The sequence below is a fragment of the Eucalyptus grandis genome, chromosome 2, assembly GCF_016545825.1.
Source record: "Eucalyptus grandis isolate ANBG69807.140 chromosome 2, ASM1654582v1, whole genome shotgun sequence".
Lineage (NCBI taxonomy): Eukaryota > Viridiplantae > Streptophyta > Magnoliopsida > Myrtales > Myrtaceae > Eucalyptus > Eucalyptus grandis.
In genome coordinates, this window is record NC_052613.1 from 56992188 (window position 1) to 57017526 (window position 25339).

At 43.0% G+C, this 25339-nt stretch overlaps 1 protein-coding gene across 1 annotated transcript; it reads right to left on the minus strand.

Moving 5' to 3' along the window:
* Positions 1–126: 126 nt before the first annotated feature.
* On the minus strand, positions 127–3436 carry LOC104434088 (probable cellulose synthase A catalytic subunit 6 [UDP-forming]; the record flags this gene model as incomplete). Its single annotated transcript, XM_039307241.1, is given in 10 exon segments — positions 127–1156; positions 1281–1634; positions 1723–1913; positions 2168–2230; positions 2233–2452; positions 2557–2638; positions 2640–2768; positions 2858–2982; positions 3067–3204; positions 3290–3436. Coding segments are annotated over 10 exon segments (2034 nt in total), but the record flags the coding sequence as incomplete, so codon positions are not given.
* Positions 3437–25339: the final 21903 nt, after the last annotated feature.

The following is a 25339-nucleotide window of genomic DNA, read 5'->3' on the forward strand; positions in this document are numbered from 1 at the left end:
GCACTCGTAGTAATAAGTACAGTCAGGTCTCTTGAATATCTAAGCAATCAAAACCGTTTCTGTGGCCAAAGAAAATTGAACTTTTCCCTTTGATCTTCCAACAGCGAAACGCCATGCATGGCCACATTAAGCAGCATCAACTGAGGGACGATGCCCCGTATATAATACATGCTCACAATTTCGGCTGAGTTACACTTACACAGGGGGAGAGAGAGGGAGGGAGAGAGAGAGATTATGAGATGATAATACACATTATACTGTGGTTCACGCCACCTCCTCATCCTAGAAAAGAAAAAAATTATGAACCAAATAAAGAATCAAGAAGCAGTGTCACAGTCCTTTCCGACAATCTCCCAGCTGTTGCAAAAGAGCAGCAAAGTCGGTTTTTGTAGCCCTTCAGAGTGTTGCGGTCAAATGGAGAGGCGGAGTTGCGGAAACAGTGACGTCCAAACATGCCCTTTATTTGCATTGCAGACGGCACCACACCAAATGTATTCTTTCTGTATCCTTACGATAAATAACCCATAAACAAATCCTACTGACCAAATGTTCCAGGAATCAGACACTCTTGCTAATTACAGTCCAACCCGCATTCTTCCAAAAGTGGTCCGTCCGACTTGGCCAAGAATGGATCGACACGTACCCACAGAAGGGAGAAGATGGAAGCGAGCAAGATTGACCACACAATGATGATTGTAGGAGTCCTGTTCTGCCGTCCGAGCAGACCCTTTAGGAAAGGATACAAGTGGACAATCACCCAGAAGGCAAAGAATAGCTTTCCGAAGAGAGGACCCCAGGACTCGTAACCGTTGTTTATTGCGTTTGATACGCCAGCTACAACACCAATCAGGTTTATTATAAGCAATGTGGTTGGCGGAATGAGCAAGGTGGTCCATTTGAACGCATAGAGTTGAGAGAACTCCTCGTCATCCCCACCCTTTGATGTCACAGTGAAGTTCGTGTCAACACCAGCCAGAACCTTCAAAAGCCCCTGAAAAACTGCAAAGAGATGTGCTGAAACTCCTCCGATGACCCAGAACTGTTCGTTCCTCCACCATTCTTCTATTCCAACCCCACTCCATCGCATTTCCAGGATACTTGTCGCGAAAATGCAAATGAAAAGTGACAGAAACCACAGACTAGCCACATTGCTCAGCTGCAACGGGGACAAGAAACAAAGACAATATAAGATCTTTTGCCTGGAATATCATCAATTGTACGATATAAAAGCAATAGTTGAAAAAAAAGAAAAAGAAAGAAAAAAAAATCTAATAGCCTACCTCTGGCGTGATGAATTTCCCAGTAAGCAAGCAGCACACAGCAGGCAAAGTACAGTATGCCAACAGAGGGATTGATGTCCAGGGGTATACTGTGGCATTTATGTAAGATAATCGCTCTAACCATTTCAAACCGCCTCCATAACCATACCAAAGGGGACAATGCCTGCTTAAGAAGATCTCAATGGAACCAAGAGCCCAACGAAGGACCTGGTGGAGACGATCGGAAAGATTAATGGGAGCAGATCCTTTCAAAGCGGGTCTTGCAGGGATGCAGTAGATGGAACGCCATCCATGGCAATGCATTTTAAAGCCCGTCAATATATCTTCTGTAACTGAACCATATATCCATCCAACCTGTATATGATGAAAGTTCAGCCAACTCTGAGAGAAACAATAATTGTTTCGGGGAATCGCATGAAGAGAGCATTTACACTACACTTACCTCTTTTCCCCACTCAGTCTTATCTTCGTAGCCGCAGCTGATGACATGGATAGCTTCTTTTAGCAAAGATGCAGGGCTCGTGCCTTTCAGTGTTCCTCCATCCTCTAGCATTGTTGATGCGACGAAGACTGAGGATTGCCCAAACTTCTTTTCAAGCTTATGCTGAGGCGTGGGATTTTCAGTTTCAATTCCTGCATAAGAAAACATGAATGTATTGATGACTAAGTAAAAGAACTAGCCTTAAACATGACATAGGAAGCAAAATTGGTTAAGTCCAAATTGGAACAGATGTTAACTGGGAAGCAACCCAATAGAAAACAAGCTTTTGGAAGAATAAAAAGATTTCACCGATTGATGCCAAAATTGAGAGGCACATTCAATGATAGAAAAAGGTAAACCAACACTAGACAATTAAGTGGGACTTCATGCAAAAGCAGAATCTCACCTTCAATGCCCTCTTCGATACCTTCCAAAGGTGGTGGAGTACCTGCATCTTTTTTTTTTAAAATCTCTTCTTCAGTTCGGTCTTAGGCTTGGTATTCTTCTTCTTCTTCTTCGTCCCAGAGCAACAGCACCCACAACAGCACCACTTTGGCAAGCAGTTGCAAGTTCTGGTCGGTGGCTTCTTTGCTTTTGGAGCATCATAACCATAGAGTGCCAGCCTTCTGAATACACAACCAGTCCCAACGTAAATAGGACCTTGAATACCATCCAGACCTTTCATGTTAATCTGAAAGAGAGAAATTTCTCCGTCAGATCTTCTTGCACAGAATTAATGATACGGTATGTGCAATGGACATGAGGCAATTCAATGGTTGATAATTGCATGCTTACATCGAAAAACACGGTGTTCCGATTGGCATATCGATCGTGCCTATCTATACCGTCGAATCTTTGAGGGAACTGGACGTAGCACTCTTTTTCCAATAAGTGGGTCCATCATGAAGCACATTGCCTCCCTAATAGCCTTACTATTATTGAAGTAGTGATCACAATCCAGATTCAAAAGATAAGGCGCATTTGTAAGCACAGCAGAGACCCTGACCGGTTAGACAAACAAAAGTTCACAGAGAGGTCAATGGAGAGAGCAAAAAAGGGGGTTTACCAACTAAGGTGGATTCTTATGACACTTACCAAAGCATTCATGGCTCCTGCCTTCTTGTGGTGATTATAGCCAGGCCTCTTCTCTCTGGAAACATAGACAAGGCGAGGTAATTCATTCCCGTCAGAGTCATGTCCTCCACTTTGGCCAAGAAAAACCTATTAAAGATAGCAGAAATAAGCAGTTAATCTCATCTCACATCAACAAAGAGTTCTAAAACTGAAAATGACAACTTTGCATACCTGAATCATGCCAGGATGATCACGGACGTTATTTCCAGGCCATGGTGTTCCATCCTGCATCGTCCACCCTTCTTCAGGAACCTTCTGGGCTTTGGCCACCAAAGCATTTATACGAACCTTAAACTCCTCATACTCTCTCTGCAAACACAGCAAGAACAGAATTAAGACTTTGACTATCATCTGCAAAGAGCAATTGATAAATTAAATTTGGCACTCCTACTACCTTCATTGCTCTTCGCTCCTTCACAAAAGATGCCTCAACCTTATCTTTGAGATAATCTATCTTCTGAGCAAAATAAAACTCAGGTGCCCGTGGCTCAATGTTGAATTTCTTACAGAAAGGGAGGCAACCGGCGAAGGGGCGTCGGCGTCAGAGTTGGGTTCAGGGGAGGAGGCGGCGTCGGCGTTGGCGTCGGAGTCGGAGTCGGAGTCGAGGGCGATGGAGTCAACCGGCAGAGGTGGAGGGCCGTCGGCGTCGCGTTTCGCTGGAAGAGAGTCACGACTTCGCAGAGGGGGAGAGAGAGAGCAGAGCGGACGTCGCGAGAGGGAGGCGGAGGAGCGTCGAACACGACGAGGCAGCTCAGCACCAGCTTCTCCAGCAACCTCGCCTCCGAGCCTTCCGTGTGTGCGGGTCTCGCTTGGCGGGCGACGTCGCCGACGTTGAGGGAGCTCGAAGAGGCCTGCTTCTCCTCCGCGTGCTGCATCTGCGATCCGGGAACGCCGGAACGAATGACGGAGCAGCAACGAACCCGAAGAGAGAAGCGAGTGAGCACCGGAGTAGCGGCGGCCGTAATGTGGTTCGTCGGTGATGGCAAGAGAACGGCCGCTTGATGCACGGCGGAGCAACAACGAGCGCGGAGAGAGGATTTCAGATTCAAAAATTCGAAAGGAAAGAAATGGAGAGGGAAAGAGGAACGAACGGCCATTTTCTTTCTCAAACGAAGAAAGAGAAAAGTTTCCGCAATAAATGCTCGACAGGAGAGAGAGCGTGCAGGTCAGGAGGAGAGGACGTCCTTTCTTTTGCCAGCCGAGCCGAGCCACCAGCCGAGACGAGAGTTAGAGGAGAGAGGAAGAAGCGCTGAGTCGAGGAGCAGACGCCTGACTTTATGGGTCCCACGAGGACACGTGTCGTGCTCCCACCGCCTTCTTGTTTGCCACGCTGGCTACATAAGACGTACCCAATATTTTCTCCCCTTCGTGGTATGAGCAATGACTTTGACATATTGACTCTATTTTCTCTCTCAAAACCCGATCCTCTTTGCAGCAGGAAAAAAAAGATAGCTGGTTTTCAATTGGAGTAAGCTTTTCTTTTGGGTCGTTTGTTTATCCTGAAAGTGCATTAGGATTAAGAGCATAACTCTTTGTACTGTCGATGCATAGTCCGCACGGGGTTTCAACAAACTGTGTTGCAACAGCTGATTTAGACCAGTGGCCCCGTGGGGAGTTAGGAGATTCGGGAACATTTCATTGGACACAGTCATGTTTTGTAGGTTTCTATAATTAAGAGTTCTTTGGTTAGGGTCTTTAATCCTCATTTTTATGCGGTCTTTGAATCTTTCGGCATGTCTATCTCAACACCCATCTTCCCAGTTCCTTTCTTTCTCGTCTTTTTGGCCATTTTCTCAGTTCATTAGATGCATGTGATTTGGCAAAAGCTCAACTTGGATGGTCGGGGTCTCCTTTTCTTTTTCAACTGAGTGTGTTCCAAGCAGATGTGCCATCCCTTTGAGGTGATTCGTTCAAGACGACCACAAGTGATGAGTGTTCTTAAGTTTCTCGTCTCATGCTTTCATTACAATGAGTTCTCCCCGGGAAGCGGGAGAATTGTCCAAAAAGTCTTAAACCTATTGCAGTTTTGTCAATTCAGTCTTAAACCTTTCAATCTTACCGATTGAGTCCTAAACTTTTTGTCGGTTTGCCAATTGAGTCAATCCGGCCAATTTTGGCCGGAAAATGTTGATGTGAACGTCAGTGGTGCCACGTAAGACTGTCGGCGCTAACATGGATATTTTTTAATAATATTTTTATTTTTATTTTGATTTTTTTAAATATTTTCTGTTTTTTCCTTTTTTTTCTTTTTGGCTTTTCCCTTGCCCTTTTCCGGTGGCCAACCACCGGCCATCAACCACAACCAGCCGGCTAGCCTCGCCCGCCATAGGCGAGGCCCGACCGAGTGACGGCAACGCCAGGCGAGGCTAGTCTTGGCCCCGGCGAGGGCCGACCTCGCCAGATCTGGTCTGGGTAAGGCCGATGCTCGCCTGGGCCAGGGAAAGCCTCGGCAAGGGCTCCCCTCGCTCGACGTTGCCGTCACCTGGTCGAGCCTTGCTTGTGGCGAGCGAGGGGAGCCCTCGCTGAGGCTCACCCTTGCCCAGGCAAGCGTCAGCCTGTGGCCGGTGGCCAGCCATCACTCGCTCGACTAGGGGTGAGGCCGACGCTCGCCTGGGCGAGGGCTAGCCCCGGCGAGGGCGAGCCCCGGTGAGGGCTCCCCTCGCTAGGGTTGGCCTTGCCCGGCGTCGCCGTTGCTGTCGCCCAGCCGGGCCTTGCCTGTGGCGGGCGAGGCCAGCCCTGTGGCCGGTGGCCGGCCATCGCCTATGGCTGGTGGCCGGCCACCGGAAAAGGGCAAGGGAAAAGCCAAAAAAAAAAAAAAAAACAAGGAAAAAAAGAAAATATAAAAAAATCAAAAAAAAAAAAAAATATTAAAATGTTATTAAAAAATGTCCACATTAGCGCTGGTAATCTTATGTGGCACCGCCTAAGCCACGTCAACATTTTCCGGTCAAAATTGGCCGGATTGACTCAATTGGCAAACCGACAAAGTTTAGGACTCAATCGGTAAGATTGAAAGGTTTAGGATTGAATTTGCAAAACTGTAATAGGTTTAGGACTTTTTAGACAATTTTCCCCCGGGAAGGAGCAAGGGCATTGGGCCATCTTCCTCTTTTCAAACGAAGGTGAACCTACAGAGAGCTTTTGCAAGCCCGGTGGAAGTTATATTTTCTTAAGTGATGATCAACGGATGAATTCGACATGCGAACAATGATTGACCAAGTAAGGTCGAGTTCGGGTCGGTTTTTAGGATGGTTGTCCAGTACCGAACCTGGTTACTTCCTTGCACGTATATCCCTGACCAAGTTGCGAATCTCCTTACTGATGCAACCCCATTTCTAACTCCATACCTACTTACCAAAGGTTCGACTTTCGACCTTCACAATGGTTTATGTTTTCCTCCTCCATCATTCGATAGTTTGAATAAAGGAGGCCCAACCACATGAACCTTTCAAGTACAAAACGTGTTATCGAGTCTAGTGACTACAGATTTGCACTGGCCGCGATTCCTTCAGCATATAGCCTATATGATGGACTACGAAAGTAGAGCATGAGCAAATTGGGTTGGGGGGGTTACATTCGCATATGCATATAAAGGGGCAACCCTCTCCACATGAAAGAGAAAGAACTGCAGAGAACATCTCCCTCCGATTGAAATTCCCATATTTATACGTTTACAAATGCAAATACAAGTCTTTCCACAGCAACACTAGTACACAGAGGAACCGATTGACATAAAAACTACTTATAGTATTTTCCCCGTTACAAACACGTGTAATTCATGTATAACACTGTCCGTAAGTAACAGCGAAAAATGAGTAAACACAAGTGAGACATACCAACCTAGCAGTAGCACATGATACCACTGCGCTGCCACATTTATCCTTTGCAATAGCAATAAGCAGCGAACAACAGATCGGCACAGCATCACCTTTGCAACTGGAAGCATCTCGTCCGTCATTCATAGCCAAACAACAAAAGCTTTTCACAATGGAAGTGCCGATCAGGAGAGTCTGAGTCTTCCAAAATTAACCCTCGTGTCAGCTCCAAAATCAATGCTATTCATTTCTTCTTCTTCATTTTCCTACCTGTTCCAATACTTATCCCAAATGTCCGAGGCTTTTTTGTTAATCTCTATGTTCCCGTGAATCTGGAGACCCATGATTTTCTCCAACCCCTCACATTCTTCAATCATGTCCATGACCAGTTCTCTGATAGTTTCACCGCTCTCTAGAATGCGTTCCACACCATCTAGGCACACTCCTATGATCTCAGGGTCGGGGCAAATAAGGAGATCGCAGAGCGGCTTGATAAAACCCTGGTTCACCAAGTATCTGCAAAAACGACAAAGGTCAGAGTTCTGTGGATCATGTTGAAGTGTTCAATGAAAAGCTCACACTTCCATCTATTGATATAAATCTCTAAGCTGATCAGTTGCAGTTGGATAATTCAATTTGATATCATCTAAACACCCCCCTCCCCAACACCCCAAACTACTGTCACTGTCACTGTCACTTCATATTTCGACACTTCTAGATTTGATTTAGTACCAGCATGTGCGTGAGAGAGGGCTTTGAAGTTTTTGGACATTGAACACCCCCACAATCCGCTTGCTTAATGGATGGATCCATTATCATCTCCAACAACACATTACTACATAATACATTTAACAACTGAAATAAATACTGCACTTTATCAGTAAACAATTTTTCATCGAAATGAACTGCCGATGATTTTTTGTCCGGTGAGACTTTCCTTTTCTTCATTACTCTGCAAGTGCAGTCAACATGAAATGGAATTGCATTCCCTGCTTCATCAAATCCTTGCAGGTAAGAGGATGAAACAAACCTAGACAAACCATATGACAAGAGGAACACGAAAAGAATGACGATCTCCAGTAATTGACCATTAAGTTTAGACATGGACATGAGCTACGGATGTTTAATTCTCTTGAGCTATAAAAAATGAATCCAGAGGGAACAGTATGGGTATGATTTCCATCTTTTGGGTGATAACCAGCGCAAGGTTCCACATGTTGTGTTGGAGCAGAGTAATGTAGATAGAGACATATCGAATTTGTTCATGGGACCCACCACAGATGGCATTTGAAATAGCCCATGCAGCCTCTTTCTTTATTTTGAATTGGGCACGTTGAAGAAGGCTCACAACAGGAGGAATGAAGTTTGCTTCAATTACAGCCTGAAAAGGACAATAAAACTGTTTTTACAAGATTGTCAAAGCATGTAACCTATGGAAACATCTCTTAAGAGATCAATTTCATAATTGAAATGCTATATCAGATAAGCAAAAGCTCCTCCCTAATAATTCAAAAAAAAAACAAAAGGAGTGAACGTAATTCTGGTATTCAATCTTGAAGTGAATTTTGGAAATACATCAGAAGTTCATTATCACGAAAAACAAAAGTGAACAATTGCTGCGTTGAAGGTGAGACTACTCTGTTTAGGGAGAAGAGACAAGGTGCCATCAATTATAGAAACATTCACCCAGGAATTCAGGATAATGGCAGGGCAGCAATTTAGTACAGCACAAATGAGCAAAAGCAACTACGATAAGGTCTTAACAAACACTTCTTTCATACTCAATGCTCAATACAATATATTGTACTATCATTGAACAGAGGTATTACCTGAATTTGATTTCTATTACCCGCCGCAATATTTGCAATTACCCAACAAGCTTCTTCCTTGACACTCCTATCCCAATTTTCAGTCAGAATTTGACATAAAGGAAGCAGTCCTTGATTGTCAATTCCAAACTGCAACCGAAAACCAAGTGTTGACACCTAAATTTTGGTGACCCATTTAATTATTTATCATATTAAAAAATTAGGGATTAATTTTAACCCCTAAAAAAATATTAGTTAATTAATTAATTGCATAGCATATAGTTTTAGGTGCATTTATTTTAATTTGCATTTACATTGGGCCGGTGACAAATGGGTTCAAATTAATGGTTCAGAATATTAATTTGGTGAATTGGACTAAGCCCACAAAGGGAGTAAATTGGCCCAAGCCCGTATCCTCGGAAAGATTTTACGGATTGAGATTTTACGGATTGATTTATGCGAGATTTCAAATTTTAAAAGAATCCTCTTGCAATCCCAAATCGTATCAAAAGCAAATATTACATTTGGAAAAAGGAATTTTCGTGGATATGGATTTGGAAAAATTAAAACCCTAACTCGTGGTCTATAAATAGATTAAATGCGTAGGGTTTAGAGGAGGAGGCCACACATTGAATATACGGCCACAATATAGAAAGCATACGTGAAGGAGAGGGAACGTGAGGGGAAAGAGGCTGGCTTTCTCTGCTCCGCAATGGCTCGTTGAAGCTTCCTCGTAGCATCTCGGCGCAATCTTTAGCAAATCTCTACCACATTAAACAAGCCTTCGAGCCAGCATTGGAGTTCCAGCAGTCGTATGAGTTTCCCAAAGATAGTCCAAAGCAACCTCCGGTGAACATCCAGCGAGCCAGCTCCAAGGTGTCCTTGGCAGGTTTTCAGCAAGATTCCCGCCACGACTAGCCTTAGTCGTGCCTCATCAAGCAGCTGCAGGGTTTCTCGAGGGACGTCAATAATCTCAGTCGAGAATTCCATCCTCTGGTCACGTGTTCAAGTTCCAATCGACGCCGATCCCGGAGCCTTACCAAGCGAAGTTTCTTAGACGATTACCTGGTCTTCTCGGAATACCTAATAGAGACGTCCACGAGATAAACCCGGAGAGAGGCTCGTGCTTTCACTTCTCTACTGCACCCATTCACAAAGTCCACGCATGAAGAGATAGGAGAAAAATCGGGGCATAGATATTCTCAAGTAAAAAGGGGTGGTCAACTTTGAGAGGGATTTGATTGTGTTTCATAAAAATTGAGGACTAAGCTGGAGTAGTCCCTGCACGAACATCTTCTTTGGCCCACCGCTTCGGGAGGTTTCTAAAGCGGTCCCAAGTTGATCACCAAGATGTGAGCAGCCGCGTCTCCACCCCATCAACGACCAGCCGCAGAGCCATTGAACATCGCAAATCACCGTGAACCACCACAGCCACGACCTTGAGTCGTGCCGCCCGAACCTCCGTTGCAGCCCAATCCATCACCGAGGACGTTCCTTTCACGACCACCCAAGATTCCTAAGTCGTTGTTCTGGCCATCATTGGTGAATCACTCCAATAGACTTAAATCTCAACGGCGAAGCTGAGAGTGCTAGTATGAACAAAATAAAGGAGTTAGGGAAGAGAATAAGAACACAAGATTTATAGTGGTTCGGCTTATTCCAAGCCTACGTCCACTCTCCCACGCTAACAGCCTTCTTGGCTGGATTCCAATATGCAATCAACAAGAGATTACAACTTCGAGTGCAAACACTTAGTAGTAGATCCCACTATCTCACTAAGTCACTCTTTTGGTATTTCTCTCACGATTACAAACGTTTAAGCTCTCAAGAGACAAGTATATGATCAAAAGTCGCTCGAGACTTTGGAATTATAAATTCTACGCTCCGTCTCTTACTTGCTCATCGGTCCATGATCTCCTTAAATACTCCTCCACTTCCAAACTACCCGTTGGACAAGTATCCCGGAGAATCGTCTTCCAATATACCCATTGGACAGCTCGTATCTAGAAGATTTGGTAGCCGTTGAGTGACAAAGGTAAAATCCCAAATTGATTCCGATCGCCCATACAAACGAAATCTTGGTTTCTATAAGTAAAGCTTCTTCGTATAGAAAGTTCTTGTCTTCAAGATCCAATCGTCAATCAATTAGATTGAATCAATCAAATCAATCTTGATGTGGAATCCAAACCAGATCACTAGCCGTTGTATGATTGGGCTTGAGTTACAATTCATTGAACGGATGTAAAGTCCGAGTCTGTAGACTTTACAATATGAGTCTCTAGACTTTACAATCTGAGTCTCTAGATTTTACAATTTGGGTCTGAACATATCTGCTTCTGAACAGATTTAGCTTTAAGGTCTGTACCCAGTTCAACTTCAATATAGAGTCTCGTCTTCCTGGTTCAAAGCATTCACGTTGATCCGGAATTTGTCGAGAATGAGCAGACTTCGATGTAGAACAGACTTTGACACTAAAGTCCGGGCGTCTTCGACTTTGAGTCTTGACTCGCAGTCTTCGAATTTGACACGTAAGTCTGGAAATCTTCGAGAATATATTTTGGACATGTGTTACGTTCAGTCTTCCGGTCGTCTTCGACTTTGATAATATCCTCTACATGTTCTAACATCTGCATGGTCTATTACTCAACCATCAAACATGTTAGTAGCCTTTGATTTATTTTGTCATCTTCAAAACATCATAAGGGATTTCCCTAACAGAAGCAACCACGCCTTGCACAAGTCTTTCCTTGGAGGTTGAAAATTTAAGTGTGGATTTTAGAAGGTCAAAGTTTGACAATCAATGGGATTGTCAGAAGGCTAGTGGATTTCCCTGCGTCACCAAATTCCACAAAACCAGCATTGGGAGACCAAGATTCGCCGTCCATTGAGGAGTCCCTTGCCGAGCTTACAAATTTTTGTTTCGCAGTCTCGTGGAGCTCATCGGGTGATTTTCGAGCAACCGAGCACCACCACGTTGCATCGCGAGTAGCCATTCGAGGATCGGAATTTGGAAACCAATATTCGAGTTAGGTGAAAATCTTATCTATTTTGATTTTTCGAAAATTCCATTACCTTATTTGGGATATTTGTCGATGCATATAATTGAAATTCCCGATATGCCATGATATTCGCAACTCGAGTAGCTTCCTGAATTAGGAAATTTTCCTAATTTCGCAACGTGCGTATGATTGACAGTCCGATTTCATGCTCGAAATATGACCAGTAATCGCACGGAAAAATCACCAATCCGATCTTACGCTCGAGATACGATTAGTGATTTTGTCTAAAATTGGCCAATCCGATCTCATGTGCGAGATATGATTCGTCAATTTATTTCCAAAATTAAATGGACATGGATGATATTTTGCCGGATTTGCTGCCGTGTTGTTCTTGATGCCTTTATTTGTTTGCTCCCATAAAAGAAAAAAAAAAAACATTTGAGTTAGATTAGATGCATCTTAGGATATTACTTGTTTTAGGGTTATTTTGCATGTCTAGAATAAGAGATTTACTTATTTCGAATTTCAAAAATAAAAAAAATCAAAAATCAAAAATCAAATCAATCAATTTAGGTTGCTAGTTTTTTTACTTAGGTTGCATGTTTAATAATTTGACAATTCTTAATTTCGAAATTAATAAAACAAAAACAAAAAGGGTTATCATGCATATGTCATGTAGAATAAATGCATTCTTTGCACGTCATTGCATATTAGGATAAAATTTCATGTTTCATTTTAAGTTTAGATATTAGATAGATTGCATTTTAGGACTATTTGGGTTAAGATAATATTTTAGTTTAAATTAGGATTTGGCTTAACCTAATTCCTAATGCAAATTAAATAGAATCTTAATCTAGTTAGACAATTTTCACATTTTTCCTAATTCCGAATTTCATGAAAAATAAAAAAATGTCTTAGAATAAATTAGTTCCATTCTTTAGAATAAATTGCATGCTTATTAGGAAAATAAAAACCATGTGCACATCATATAGAATTAGGTTCATACAATGCACGTCATTTAGTGATTTTTGTTAGGTTCATTTAATTAGAAATTACATGTCATTGGAATTAGGTCATTTAGTTAATATTGCATTGCATATTTAAATGTTGCATTTCTTTAATTTCGAATCCCATAGAAAATACAAAAAAATGATTTAGAATAAATCATCTCATGCTTAGAATAGACTACAGAATAGACTACATGCTTATTTATGTCATATCTCTTAGGTCATATAGCTAAGTCATGTTGCTATGTCATATCATTTCATGTTAAATTAGTGGCATGCATTGCATAAAGCATGATTCTCATTAATTAAGTGAAAACAAAACAAAAATTGCATGTTAATTAGAAACCATATCTAAGGTTGTTGATGTGGATTTTAATTTAACATTGCAGATGCTTTCGTTGCTTTGAGGTAAGTCCTGCAATTTATTTTCTGCTTTACTTGAGTGTTAAATTGGTGGTTTGCGCACCTGCATGAACACCTCACATGTTAGGGAATTAGTTTAAAATCAATCCAAACTCCTTGCCAAACATTTTTCAAAATTAAAAGAATGGTATCGAAAGGGTATTAAAGAAATCTAGTGTAACCAAGTCCCCGTACCCATAATCTCTGGTTCGTAGAAGTAAAATAATTCTAGTGTCTAATCGACCTACCATAAATTGATTAGTGGCGACTCCTAATTGAAAATCAATTGCATATTAAAAACTTGAATCTAAGTCGCGAATTGGTATGGGCTTGGGAGAGCCCGCGTTAAGTCTAGGCTTAACAATCCATTAGCCAAACCCTAGGTGGTTCACACCTCGAAAAAAATTGGTCGCGACACCAAGTCTTCAGGTAAGGATGAAAGAAGCTCGGTTTAATCTTGGAAAGTATCTACGAATCCCAAGACAAAATAAACAAGTCAAAAACATCAGTTACATGAACGCAGTTACTTCAAGTACAGAGATAATGGGAGATGCACATTTTGCTGCTCGGAATCTAAAAGACCTAATGACTTCAAAAGACTGAACTACGTTTATTAGTTTCAGTCTTATAAAGGGGACGGAAAGACCTGAGTCTGAGCCTCGTTGCCCGACACAATGTTCCCCAGTCTTTAAGAGTCGGCACCTGGACTTCAGGTGATGCACACCTGCAAAAGGAACCACATAGGAAAAGAAACTGAATCGGTGCCAAAAAATAAAATGATCCGCTTAAAACAAAGTTTGACAGCACAATCAGTGAAATATCCACCCTAGTGTCGCTTTGTCTATACCAAGATCCAATCAGTATTCATGAAGCTTAAGTAAAACCAATTAACAAAATCTTTTCAGCCAGTGAAGTATGCTTAACTAAGAGCACAAATGGTTCGATTGTTTTTTTTTGGTAAAAGGTAAGAAGTATTATAGCTAGAGAACCAAGGAGCTATACAAAAAGCACAGCAACACAGTCAAATGGTTCGATTGTTTTACTATGCTCCTTTCACAAATCGGTCTTCTGTATTTGCATGCCCAGACTAGAAATATATGCAGCAAACCCGATATTCTTTCACCATGCTAGACAACGCATATATTTCATCTTACACGAGAAGTTCTAGAAGCCGTGGCCAAACTCCTGCTTCAATCACAGACTGGATATTATGATCTGAGCCATCACAAATATAAGACAGAGTCCAGCACGTGTCAATCAATACTTCTCCATCTTCTGAATTAATAGACAAATCATAATCCTCCAAAAATACTAATATACTATTTTAGAATTCTGAAAGACAGGATCGGAAATTTTAATCGTTAAATTATATGACTCAAGTTCACATTCAATTCAAAAGTATAAGATGATTCAACTCTAAGGTGTTGGAGCAGAATCCTTTCATCTCAGTCATGATTCTTTCACAACTTGGTTCAGTTTACAATTGAAGCACAGGGACTCAATCATATGGTGCAATCCCCTGAAGAGCCTCACCAACCTTTGTGGTTTGGCTCATTCTAACAACTTAAAAATGTGCTGACTAAAATTTAAATCGCATGTGATTCTAACTTGAAATTCAACAATTAAATCAGCTAAGCCACTCGATTGGGACTTAAAACCTCATAATAGACATACTAATACATTAGGTATAAAAGTTAGATTTTGATAATTTACCTTGTGATCCATGAACCGAGAAGCAACATTTCTTTTCCTTCCCTCAATCCTCATAAAGTCTATTAGAACAATATAATTTCTCCAATCTTTTTTTGAACAATCGAAAGTCATAACAGGATCAACATCATTACATTTCTCAGCCAAGGGAGACACCACTCGGATCTACTTTGTGTTTGTGCGTGTGCATGCATGTGTGTGTGAGAGAGAACTTATGGGTAACGAAAGAACTGCATTTTGACAACTTCCCGTTTTACCTTTAAATGACAATTGATTCTCATCAAGTTTCATTAAACTTGTTACATTTAATTTATTTTCATGAATCCCAAAATGTGCAGTTTTGAGGAGCTAAGCTTCCTTATTCAGCTAGTCTAGATCTCATCAGTGAATCTTATGGTCCACAACTCAGTTTGATGAAAAACGTGATTTGCCACTGATGTTTCAGAGCTCATTTTGATGACTACAGAAATTACAAACGATTCCTTTCCTGTTCAAATGGAGGCAGAGGCTTCCAACTGTATAAGTTGGATAAAATCCAAGCAATGCTCTTCATCAGGGGCAATCCTGGATGTTTATCCAATTGAGCCAATAGTGGGACTAGAGCGCCTCCACTTAATACATGATCCCTGCAATTTGGTGAGTCACCAGCAATATTTGCCAGTGCCCAGACAGCCTGCTTGATTCATGGGAATCTAGGTTAGATAATCTCATCCATCATATTTACCAATTTGTTTTAAGAAATCAACTCAAAGAATTGTCACGAGAAAAAACAAAAGACCCAACCTGTTCTCGAGCATCAGCAAACGTAGAGCGAAGAAGTTGCACGAATTTATGGATAGATCCGAGTTGGATGATGAGTCGTACGTGATCTGATGTCCCAGAAGCTATATTGGCCAACGCCCATGCAGCCTCAGACTGAAGATGAAGAAAGATTATGACATGATGGCAAATGATTTCCTTTTGCCTGCAAAAATCTAAGATCTCAGTGAAAGAACATTGATAAAAACTAAAAGGACCATACTTGTAGTAGAGGAAAAGCGCTCTCATCAAGGAACTCCACGAGTCGAGGGACAACTCCTGCTCCGACAACCGCATTGATTGGAGGGCTCTCACCTTCGCATATATATGATTCGTCATTGATCATGCAAACATTCCAATAACAATCAGGCTAAAGGAAAACAATTAAAGGAGGAGGGACAGAGGGCTTTGAAATTACCAGTCGATAATAACTCCCCGATCAGTGTGGTTCCTTTTCAATGCTGGGAAGAATCATCTGATTGAATCATTGGCAGAAGATCTTCCAATTGCCATAAAAACTTATCAGAAATGATTATTTTTTATTTTGTTCCGGAGAACTGATTTTAAGCATTTTAAGGGTGCGTTTGGGAAAACTTTTGGAGAAAGTCTTTGAGAAAATGTAAAGGCCTTTGAGCTAAAAGGATTTTTGGAAATGCAAATTGTATTTGATAAATCGTATTTGTAAAAGTCCATTGTAAAGTATATTTGAGCAAAATAGCGTTTGGACAAATTAACTTTGCAAAAGACTTTTATTATTAAAAAAAAAGGAAAAAAATGAGAATTGGTTGGTTATCGCCGGTGAGGGGTAGGCGGTCCGGTGAGGGATAGGCAGGCGGTCTGGCGAGGGGCGGCAGCGGCTAGGGTCGCCGCGACTAGATCGAGTGGCCGATCTGGGTCACAGCGACCCTCGCCGGAACGTCGCACAACCCACCGCACCACGACCTCCGTGTGGAGGTGGCTGGGGCCGCTCGATCTGGTCGTGGCGACCCCGATCGCAACCAGATCATCACAACCAGATTGCGCAATCTCAATCGCACGATTTGGGCTGCCGGAGGTCGCGCGACCCAGATCGGTCGCGGCAACCTCCGGTGACCCAGATCTGTGTGCGATTTGTGTCGCCGGAGGTCGCGTGGCCCGGATCTGAGTCGCGGCGACCTTCGGTGACCCAGATCTGCCGGGGGTTGCAGTGTTGCCGGGGTTGCAGCGATCTGCAACCCAGATCTGGATGGTTGCCGGGAGTTGCAGCGGTCGCAGCGACGCGAAGCGACTCACAGGGGGTCGCCGAGGTCATGCGACTGGCCGCCGACGATCGCCGTGACGCACCGGCCTCTTGCTGACCTCTGTCCAATTCGTCGCTTGCCATGGGCAGCTCCGCGCAACTTCGTCAACCATCCTCAACGAAGAAGAAGATGAATAGTAACAAGGACAAAACTGGAAAAACGAAATGTTTTTTTTTTTTTTTTTTTTTTTTTTTGGTAAAGGTAATGGATATATAGCTAAGGACAATAATACAAAAGCGACACCAAAGACTTACACTCTAACTACAGTAAGTAGAAAGAATGGAAGGGAGCCGAAGAAAGAGCCAAAGGCAAAGAGAAACAGATACAAGAAAAACAGAAAGCGACCAACAAGGTCACTAAAACAGAAGTCACGACAGCCAACACGAAACCTTGGCAATTCAAAAACGAAGAGACCAAGAACGGAGAGTCAAGTAACTTGAAGGTGAACGCGATCCAAGGAATCTATAGAGTCGAAGTACGGCCCGAGAAAATGGAGGGATGAAAGCCCAGTAGCCTCCGAAGACACTGTTTCTCGGGATATCGGAACATTTGAGAAGGTAAGCGCTTTCTCCTTTACAACTTTGATCAGGTGATTTTTCAACGCAGAGACGACCAAGGCTTCCCCACGGAATATAATATCATTATTTTTTTCCAAATCAAGTAACATAAGGCAACAAAAGAAAATCTAGCAATACAGTAGAAGAACCCTTTACCGGATAAGAATTTAATAGCCCAAGATAGGTTATCCACCCATAGTCTCGCTCGCCAAGGTAAGTTACACCTTGTCGCCCAAAAGAAAGCAAGAGAAGCCGAGACATGGCAATAAAAAAATAGGTGATTGATGGAATCCGGAACTTCATTGCATAATGCACAAGTGCAAAAGTCGATTCTTCCACAAGAGAGAAGGAGCTCCTAGGTAGGCAATCCGTTCCTCGTAATCAGCCACAAATTAAACTGGAATCTAGGAGCAATATCAGAGTTCTAGATAAGAGAAGCCCAAGGCACCCGGTTTTTTTCTATTCTAATGTAGTCCCAAGCAGAAGCCACCGAGAAGGATCCGGAGGGATCCCAACTCCAAAAGAAACGATCCAGAGTAGAGGATGAAACCGGAATGGAGAATCCCAAGCTTTGAAGGAAAAGCCTGAAGGAATTGCCCATAGGGGAGAGAAGATCCGCGACTACTGCATTCTTTGGAAGACCAGATGTTTCAATAAGAGGAAGTGGAATAAGCTGATCAAGAGGGCCCTCTGAAAGCCAGCGATCAAACCATAAGGAAGCCGAAAGGCCATTTCCAATTTTCCAAAGAAATGATGACCGAAACTCTGCTCTTAGAAGTAAGATTTTTTTCCAAGCCCGAGAGCAAACAGAAGGTGAGGAAGAGATCCAAAAGTTGTCCCATTTTAAGAAAGTGGAGTGAATCCAACGACACCATAAGGATTCTTTGTCTGTGAAAAGAATCCAAATGTATTTAAGCATCGCTGATTTGTTACCGTCTTTCAACTTACGAATACCCAATCCTCCTTCATTTTTAAGAAGGCACACTTCATCCCATGCAACCTTAGCCTCGCCTCTGCCAAGAGTGGCGCCTTTCCATAGAAATTGTCTCAAGATTTTCTCGATACTATTTAGGACCGAAACCGGCAAAGTAAAAACATTGGACCAATACGCTTGAATAGAATGTAAGACTGACCTTATAAGTTGCAGCCTACCCGCAAAAGAGAGGAAGCATTGAGTGCATGACTGGGCCTTGGCAGTAATCCGAACAATCAAGGTCATGCAATCTGCTTTCCCAAGTCTGGAGGAGATGATCGGTACACCTAAGTATTTCACTGGGAGCTTTCCTTCTTGAAACCCAAATGCCATAAGAATATAGTTGCGCAGCGAAGGAGCCCCACTCGATAAAAAGATTTCGCTTTTGTTCTTATTCGGAAGGAGCCCACTCCAAGAAAAAAATAGATTGAGGCCCTTTTTCAGAAGAGTAATGGAAGGCCGTCGCCGCCCGATCAAGAGGAATACATCATCAGCGAAAAAGAGATGAGAAAGACGGACTGGTTTACATCTCCAATAATACTTAAACTCCCTTCGAGCAGTATTTGCATTCAATATTCTAGAAAAAACCTCCATTACAAGGGTGAAGAGGTAGGGGGATATCAAATCGCCCTAGCGAAGCCCCCTCCCACCCGTAAAGAAGCCATGCAGTTCTCCATTAATAGAAATAGAGTATTTCGGGGTCCGAACACAAATCATAATGAGTCGAGTAAGAGGTTCAGGAAAGCCAAATGCCAACAAAGTAGTTTGAAGAAAGTCCCAATCAACAGTATCAAAGGCTTTCTGAAAATCAACCTTTATTGCACATTTGGGAGTATAAGGTTCTAGATGAAAACCATCAAAAAGCTCTTGCGCCATCAGTATTGTCACGCCCCGAACCTCGAGCGCGCCAACATCCCACCATGGTCATGCAAATGCGACATTCCCAGGTAGTGTCGCCGACCCCATACATTTATTAATGCGCAAGCGGAACGTATTATAAAACCCCTGACAATAAAATACGGGATAGAAAAGCAGGAAGCAAAACCACAACATAACACTTCCATAATTCAACGAATTACAAACAGAGGTCTACGGCCAAAAGTCTACAAAAGACCGGCTCTTAAAAATGAATTGTCCTACGACCAACAAGTCGGACACGTTCTCCAATCTTATGACTTCACCTCTCGCAACTCCTCAAGGCCAACCAAAGCTATCTCGGTCGCTCCGTCCACCGGGACTGAAATTTTAATCCCACAACCGGGATGAGACGATGTCTCAGCAAGTTCAACCCCCTAAACCCCTATTAGAAAGAAAATACGCCCAAGGGTGGCCTAGCCACATCACACAGAGAACTTACCTCGCCTCAATTCCTTCTTGCAAGTTAGCATAATTTGAATCACACAATCTTAGGTAGTAATAATAATTCAAACAATTGGAACGCCATCACTTTCATATAAATCACGATCGCACTTAGCACGCATTCCAATTATTATTCACTGCCACACAAAGGCATAGCCTACTCGTGGATCGGCTATCTACTAACATTACGGCATTTCTAGAAGAATAAAGGTCCAGTCAGTCTCGCCACTACTGCGACCAAGCCACGTCATTCTCTTGATGGCATTTCTAGAAGAATAAAGGTCCAATCGGCCTAACCACTACTGCGACCTGAGCCACGTCACTCTCCCTTGACGGCATTTCTAGAAGAACAAAGGTCCAGTCGGCCTAGCCACTACTGCGACCCGAGCCACGTCACTCTCCCTTGACGGCATTTCTAGAAGAACAAAGGTCCAACCAGCCTAGCCACTACTGCGACCCGAGCCACGTCATTCTCCCTTGACGGCATTTCTAGTAGAATAAGGATCCGTCGGCCTAGCCACTATCGCGACCCGAGTCTTTCAACCAAAGACACAACAATTCAATAATTAATTGCACAAATCATCACTCAATTTGTAATATCTAATCATCAATTTCATATCGAATACACAAGAAGCGATCAAAGACAAAATTTCGAGAATTTAGGGTCCCAACTTAATTTTCGGAATTTATTTAATAACTAAATTTATTTCGAAAATTAATTAAATAATAATATCCCTATCTTTCACAATCCACACTCGATTTATAATATCCAATCATCAATTTCAAAATCTGATTACAAATAGCCGAATTTGCATTTGAAATTCGAGAATTTAGGGTCTTGACAAAATTTTCGGAATTTAATAAATAATTAAATTTATTCCGAAAATAATTAAATAATAATATTTTAATAATTTCGAATAATAAAATATTATTAAATCATTAAAGAATTTCGAAATATTTATTTAATCCCAAAAGTAATTCATTTATGTCAAATCAAGGCTTATTTTAAATAAACCCACTTACCCTTAATTAAGCACACTTTAAATTAAACCACCACCTTAATCAAATCTACTCTTAATTAACCTAAACTAACAACCTAATAATACTTAACATAAACTAAACCTCCCTAAGCATAATTAACCCTCTAAGCGAGATTTAGTGAGCTAAACTCACCGGATTAGTGAGCCGAGCGGACCAAAACGACGGGGACGACGCGAGGATCGACTTTCCTCAAAGCGGGCCGAGCATCCGGGCTCGGGAAGGCGGCCAAAACAGGCCAAACACCCGCTGCCATACCCATTTTTCCAGATTCTGTTTGGGGCCGATGGAGGGCGGATCCGGCGCCGGAATGGGCGGAGGAGGGTAGGCGGCAGCTTGGACGGGCTGAAGGGGAGGTCGACGGCGGCGGAGGGAGCTCCGGCGAAGGCCCGAGCTGCTGGAACGCAGGCTGGCACGAACGAGGGCGACGAGCAGGCGAGCTGACCGGCGGAGCGGCGTGCGGACGGCGCGGTGCGGCGGACGGCGCGCGAGTGGCAAACGGCAGTCCGGCTCCGGCGGCTTGCTATTCGATCTTCGCTGCTGCTTTCGCTCTCAGATCTGCTGGAGACGTCGAGCAGAAACCGGAGACGGAGAAGAGAGGAGAGAGGGAGGCTGAGGTCCGAGCGGCGAGGCGCGGCCACGACGGCGGGCGGACGGGCGAAGGCGGCGACGGCTCCGGCTGCAGCTGCGACGGTTGCTGGCTTCTGGTTGCTGGGTTCGAAGCTGGAGAAGAAGATGGAGATGGAGAGTGGTCGCACGGGAGAGAGGAAGAAGAGAGGGAGGAGAGAGAAGGAGGGGGCCCTTTTCATTTTCTTTTTTCTCTTTCTTTAATCCAACAAAATGGCCCACCACGACCTGGATGACATCACACTCCACTATCTCCCACAACCTTATTCCAACAGAATTCCATTTTCCGTCAAAAGATAAAACTTTCAGACATCCAATTTCTTCAATTCTCATCAATTCTCTCCCAATTGAATCAAATTGAAGTCCATAAAATTAATCCAATGTCACCACACTCTAGTTCACATCTTCACTTGTCCATAAAACCAACTTAAGTCTCAAAAGCGCGACCAAAGACGAGCCTACTAATTTCTTGAGCCAAATTAGCCATTCTCTCGATTATTTTGCTGAAAAACTCGGTTTGCATGAAAAATCTTCTCAAGATTAGTCAATGTTCCTACAATGATTTGTGACACACCCGACTTCCAATTTCGACCCGATCTCAATTTCACTAATTTCACTTTGACATGATACTAGCGCCCAACCTACGGGTAGCTTTTAGAAATTTTCATGCATTTGACCCGTGGTTGATCATCTAAGCCACAATGTACATTTTTGAAACATTGGCGACTTTCTATTGTCGAGGTAATCTCAAAATTTCAAATACGATCACAGGGTACCCAATCGATAGAAAAGTCGGTCCAGTGTCGATCGACAAGAATTGTGCAATCTTGTGGAATCACCCACACTCGATCACATGCCTCTGTCGAGTCAACCTATTTCCGGTCTCTAATCGATTTTTATTTGTGCTGTAATGACCCTTGCAGATTAGCTCGGTCGAAAGATCGCTTCCTGGTCAAATTCTCAAGTCTGATGCATTAGAATTTCTTAACGGCTTCACCTGATAGATTAGTTTTCACATGAGTGGCCGACTCAAGGAAAAGAACTATATGCGTGCCAACGAAATGCCCGTCTCAATTTATTGAAAATAGAATTGGAAAATCGAGATGTCACAAGTATATTATCCCTAATCCTTCTCCCTTTAACAAATGCATTCTGGGAAGAATCAACCAAATCGCTCAAGATAACAGCTAGGCGATTAGCCAAGATTTTTGTGATGAGCTTATAAATAGTATTACAGCAAGCGATAGGTCGGAAATCGGCCACAAAGACAAGCATTAGGCACTTTAGGTACCAAGGCAAGAATGGTACCGTTTACCTCTCTCAAAAGACGGTCCGAAGAGAAGAAATCAGAAACCGCCTCCGTCACCAACGGGCCAACAGTCCCCAGCAAGTCTTAAAGAACTCAACAGTAAAGCCGTCAGGACCCGGCGCTTTTCCTTTTGCGAGAGAAAAGAGCGTATCTTTAATTTCATATTCCAAGACCGGTCTAGAAAGGGAGAATACCTGATCAACCGACAAAGGTCTTCGAATGAACTCTTTAAGGTCCTACAATGAAGGCTTGGATAGCACCGTTTGAGGAGATAAGAGATCATCGAAGAAAGAGACAAAAACCTGTGGAACCGCTAAAGGGTCACTGATCAAAGCACCCAAAGAATCCTTAAGTGAGAGGATTCTATTCCTAAGCTGCCTTCTCTTGACGGAATTATGAAAAAATTTAGTATTTCGATCACCTTCCTTGAGCCAGCGGATTCTTGATTTATGCCTGTAAAAAGATTCCTCATCTCTATGCAAGTTCACAAAGAGCTTACGGTGCGCCTTCTCAAGATCAACAAAGTCAGAGTTGGTCGGATCAAGATGAAGATCAAGCTGAGCAAGACAAAGAGCTTCTCTAGCTTCCGCTGTCCTCACTGAAATATTGGAGAACTCCTCCCTATTCAGTTGTTTGAGCCGGCTTTTTAGCACCTTCAGCTTGGATACTAGTTTGAACATAGCAACCCCAACAACCGGAGTATCCCAAGCTTGCTGAACGATGGAAGAGAAGTCAGAATGCTTAGCCCAGAGATTAAAATATTTGAAAGGCCTTCTTTTAAAAAACGGGTTAAGGACTCTGACAACCATGGGCAAGTGATCCGAGATGCCCGGATTCAGGAATGAGGCCTCAGAGAAAGAGAATTCCATATTCCATTTAGAATTAACCAAAACGCGATCGATTTTCCTCATTTTTCTAGAAGTACCAGCAGAGGTCAACCAAGTAAACCGAAGGCCAACATACCTAAGATCACCCAATTTAGTCTGAGCTAAGCAGTTTCCGAATTCATCAAAATAAGGAATCCATAGGTTGGAGCCACCAAATCGGTCCGAAGGATCTTTAATGGCATTAAAATCTCCAGCTACCAACCAAGGCATATCCTGCATAAGATTATTCATACGGAGCAAGTCCTCCCAAAGAGGCCGGCGGTGATTGAAATAATGTTCTCCATAAACAATAGACACGCAACAAACCATACCAGTCAGGGTGTATGTAAGTCTACAATGTACAGCTTGATCATTGATCAACAACGTTTCATAGCTAACATACTCAGGGTTCCAGCCCACCCAAATTCTTCCACGAGGGGAGAAATCATAATTTGCAACTCAATTCCAACCATTCAAAAAGGAGGAGGATATAGATTCAAAAGAAACTTCAGGAACTTTAGTCTCGATAAGGCCAATAAGGCACAGATTGTGGGTGGAGACAAATCTCCTAACTTCTGCCCGCCTAACAGGGTTCATGAGGCCTCTTATGTTCCAAGCACCTATATACATATTTATAAAGAAGAAGGAGAAGATTACCTCTTCTTGGTGGCCCTTTTCCGACCCACAGTCGGATTAGGAGCCACAGAAGAAGGAGGATCCGGGCATATAAGCAAGAGCTTATCTTGGAGTGTCTCAATCGGGACATTTTTGTGAGGGGCTTTCGGAGAAGGGCATCCAATCGATAGCAGGTCCTCATTGTCCGAAACGGCATGAATGCTGGAGTTACCAATCTCGTCCGAACAATCATATAGAATCAAAGGAGGAGAGACGACTTTCGCTTTTGCCAAAGAAGAGCTTTCAACAACCTTCGAGAAAGATAATGAGATTCCAGGAGTCTTGTGAGGCAACGAAGCAGAACCAACTTCCCTAGATACAGGGCCTTTTAGTTTTAGCTTTAGAGAATGCCCCCCTTCAGTGGGCAGGGCTAAACTAAAAGATGCAGCTCCTTTCTCGACCACCTTCTTATTTCTTTTTACTTGCTTCCATCCCGGGTCAACAGTAGCATGAGGGATTGCAGCAGAGACAGTAGGCAAAGGCAACTCCTGAGCTCCTTCGCATCCAGAAGCCATTGCAGTAGAATTGAGAGAGCTCAGAGATTTATCAGCAGTAGAATTTGTTACCTCATGCATTTCAGGGAGGGTCTCCTCTGCTGGAATAGGTCCAGCATCACGCTTCTTAATAAACAAGGGGTTATCATGTGTTCCGTCCAAGACCGAGCGAACCGAGGATGCGAGCTTGCTTGAACCGCAGCCGAGAAGAAGGGTTAGAGATGAAGTCCCATCTTGAGGAGCATGGGATCTAGCGATCAAAGAACGTTGAGCATTTGCAGTAGAGAGCTGAGCAACACTAGCACTGCATTTGTGGCCAAAGACACCACAACCTACGCAAGCCGTGGGTCTCCATTCATATTCTACTTTCACCAAACACGAATTGCCCTAGTGAACCAATTCAATGGACTCACATGAAGGCTGCTTTGTTGTAATCTCTACACATACTCTAGCATAAGCCAGAGCTTTCATTTGATTAGTACTTGTGTCTACATAAAGCAGTTTACCAACCTTACTTGCAATCTTACTGATAGCCTGAGAAGACCAGAACACGGGAGGTAAGTTTTTAAGCCTTACCCACACAGGAACTGTAAGGTGGGAGTCCTTCCTCAAATCCAGGGCCGGTCTCCATTGTTGCAGCACAAAAGGCACCTTTGAAACGGTAATAAGGCCTCCTTCCAACACTTTTCTCCGGAACTCCCAATTCGGAATATGGAAATAGAAAAAT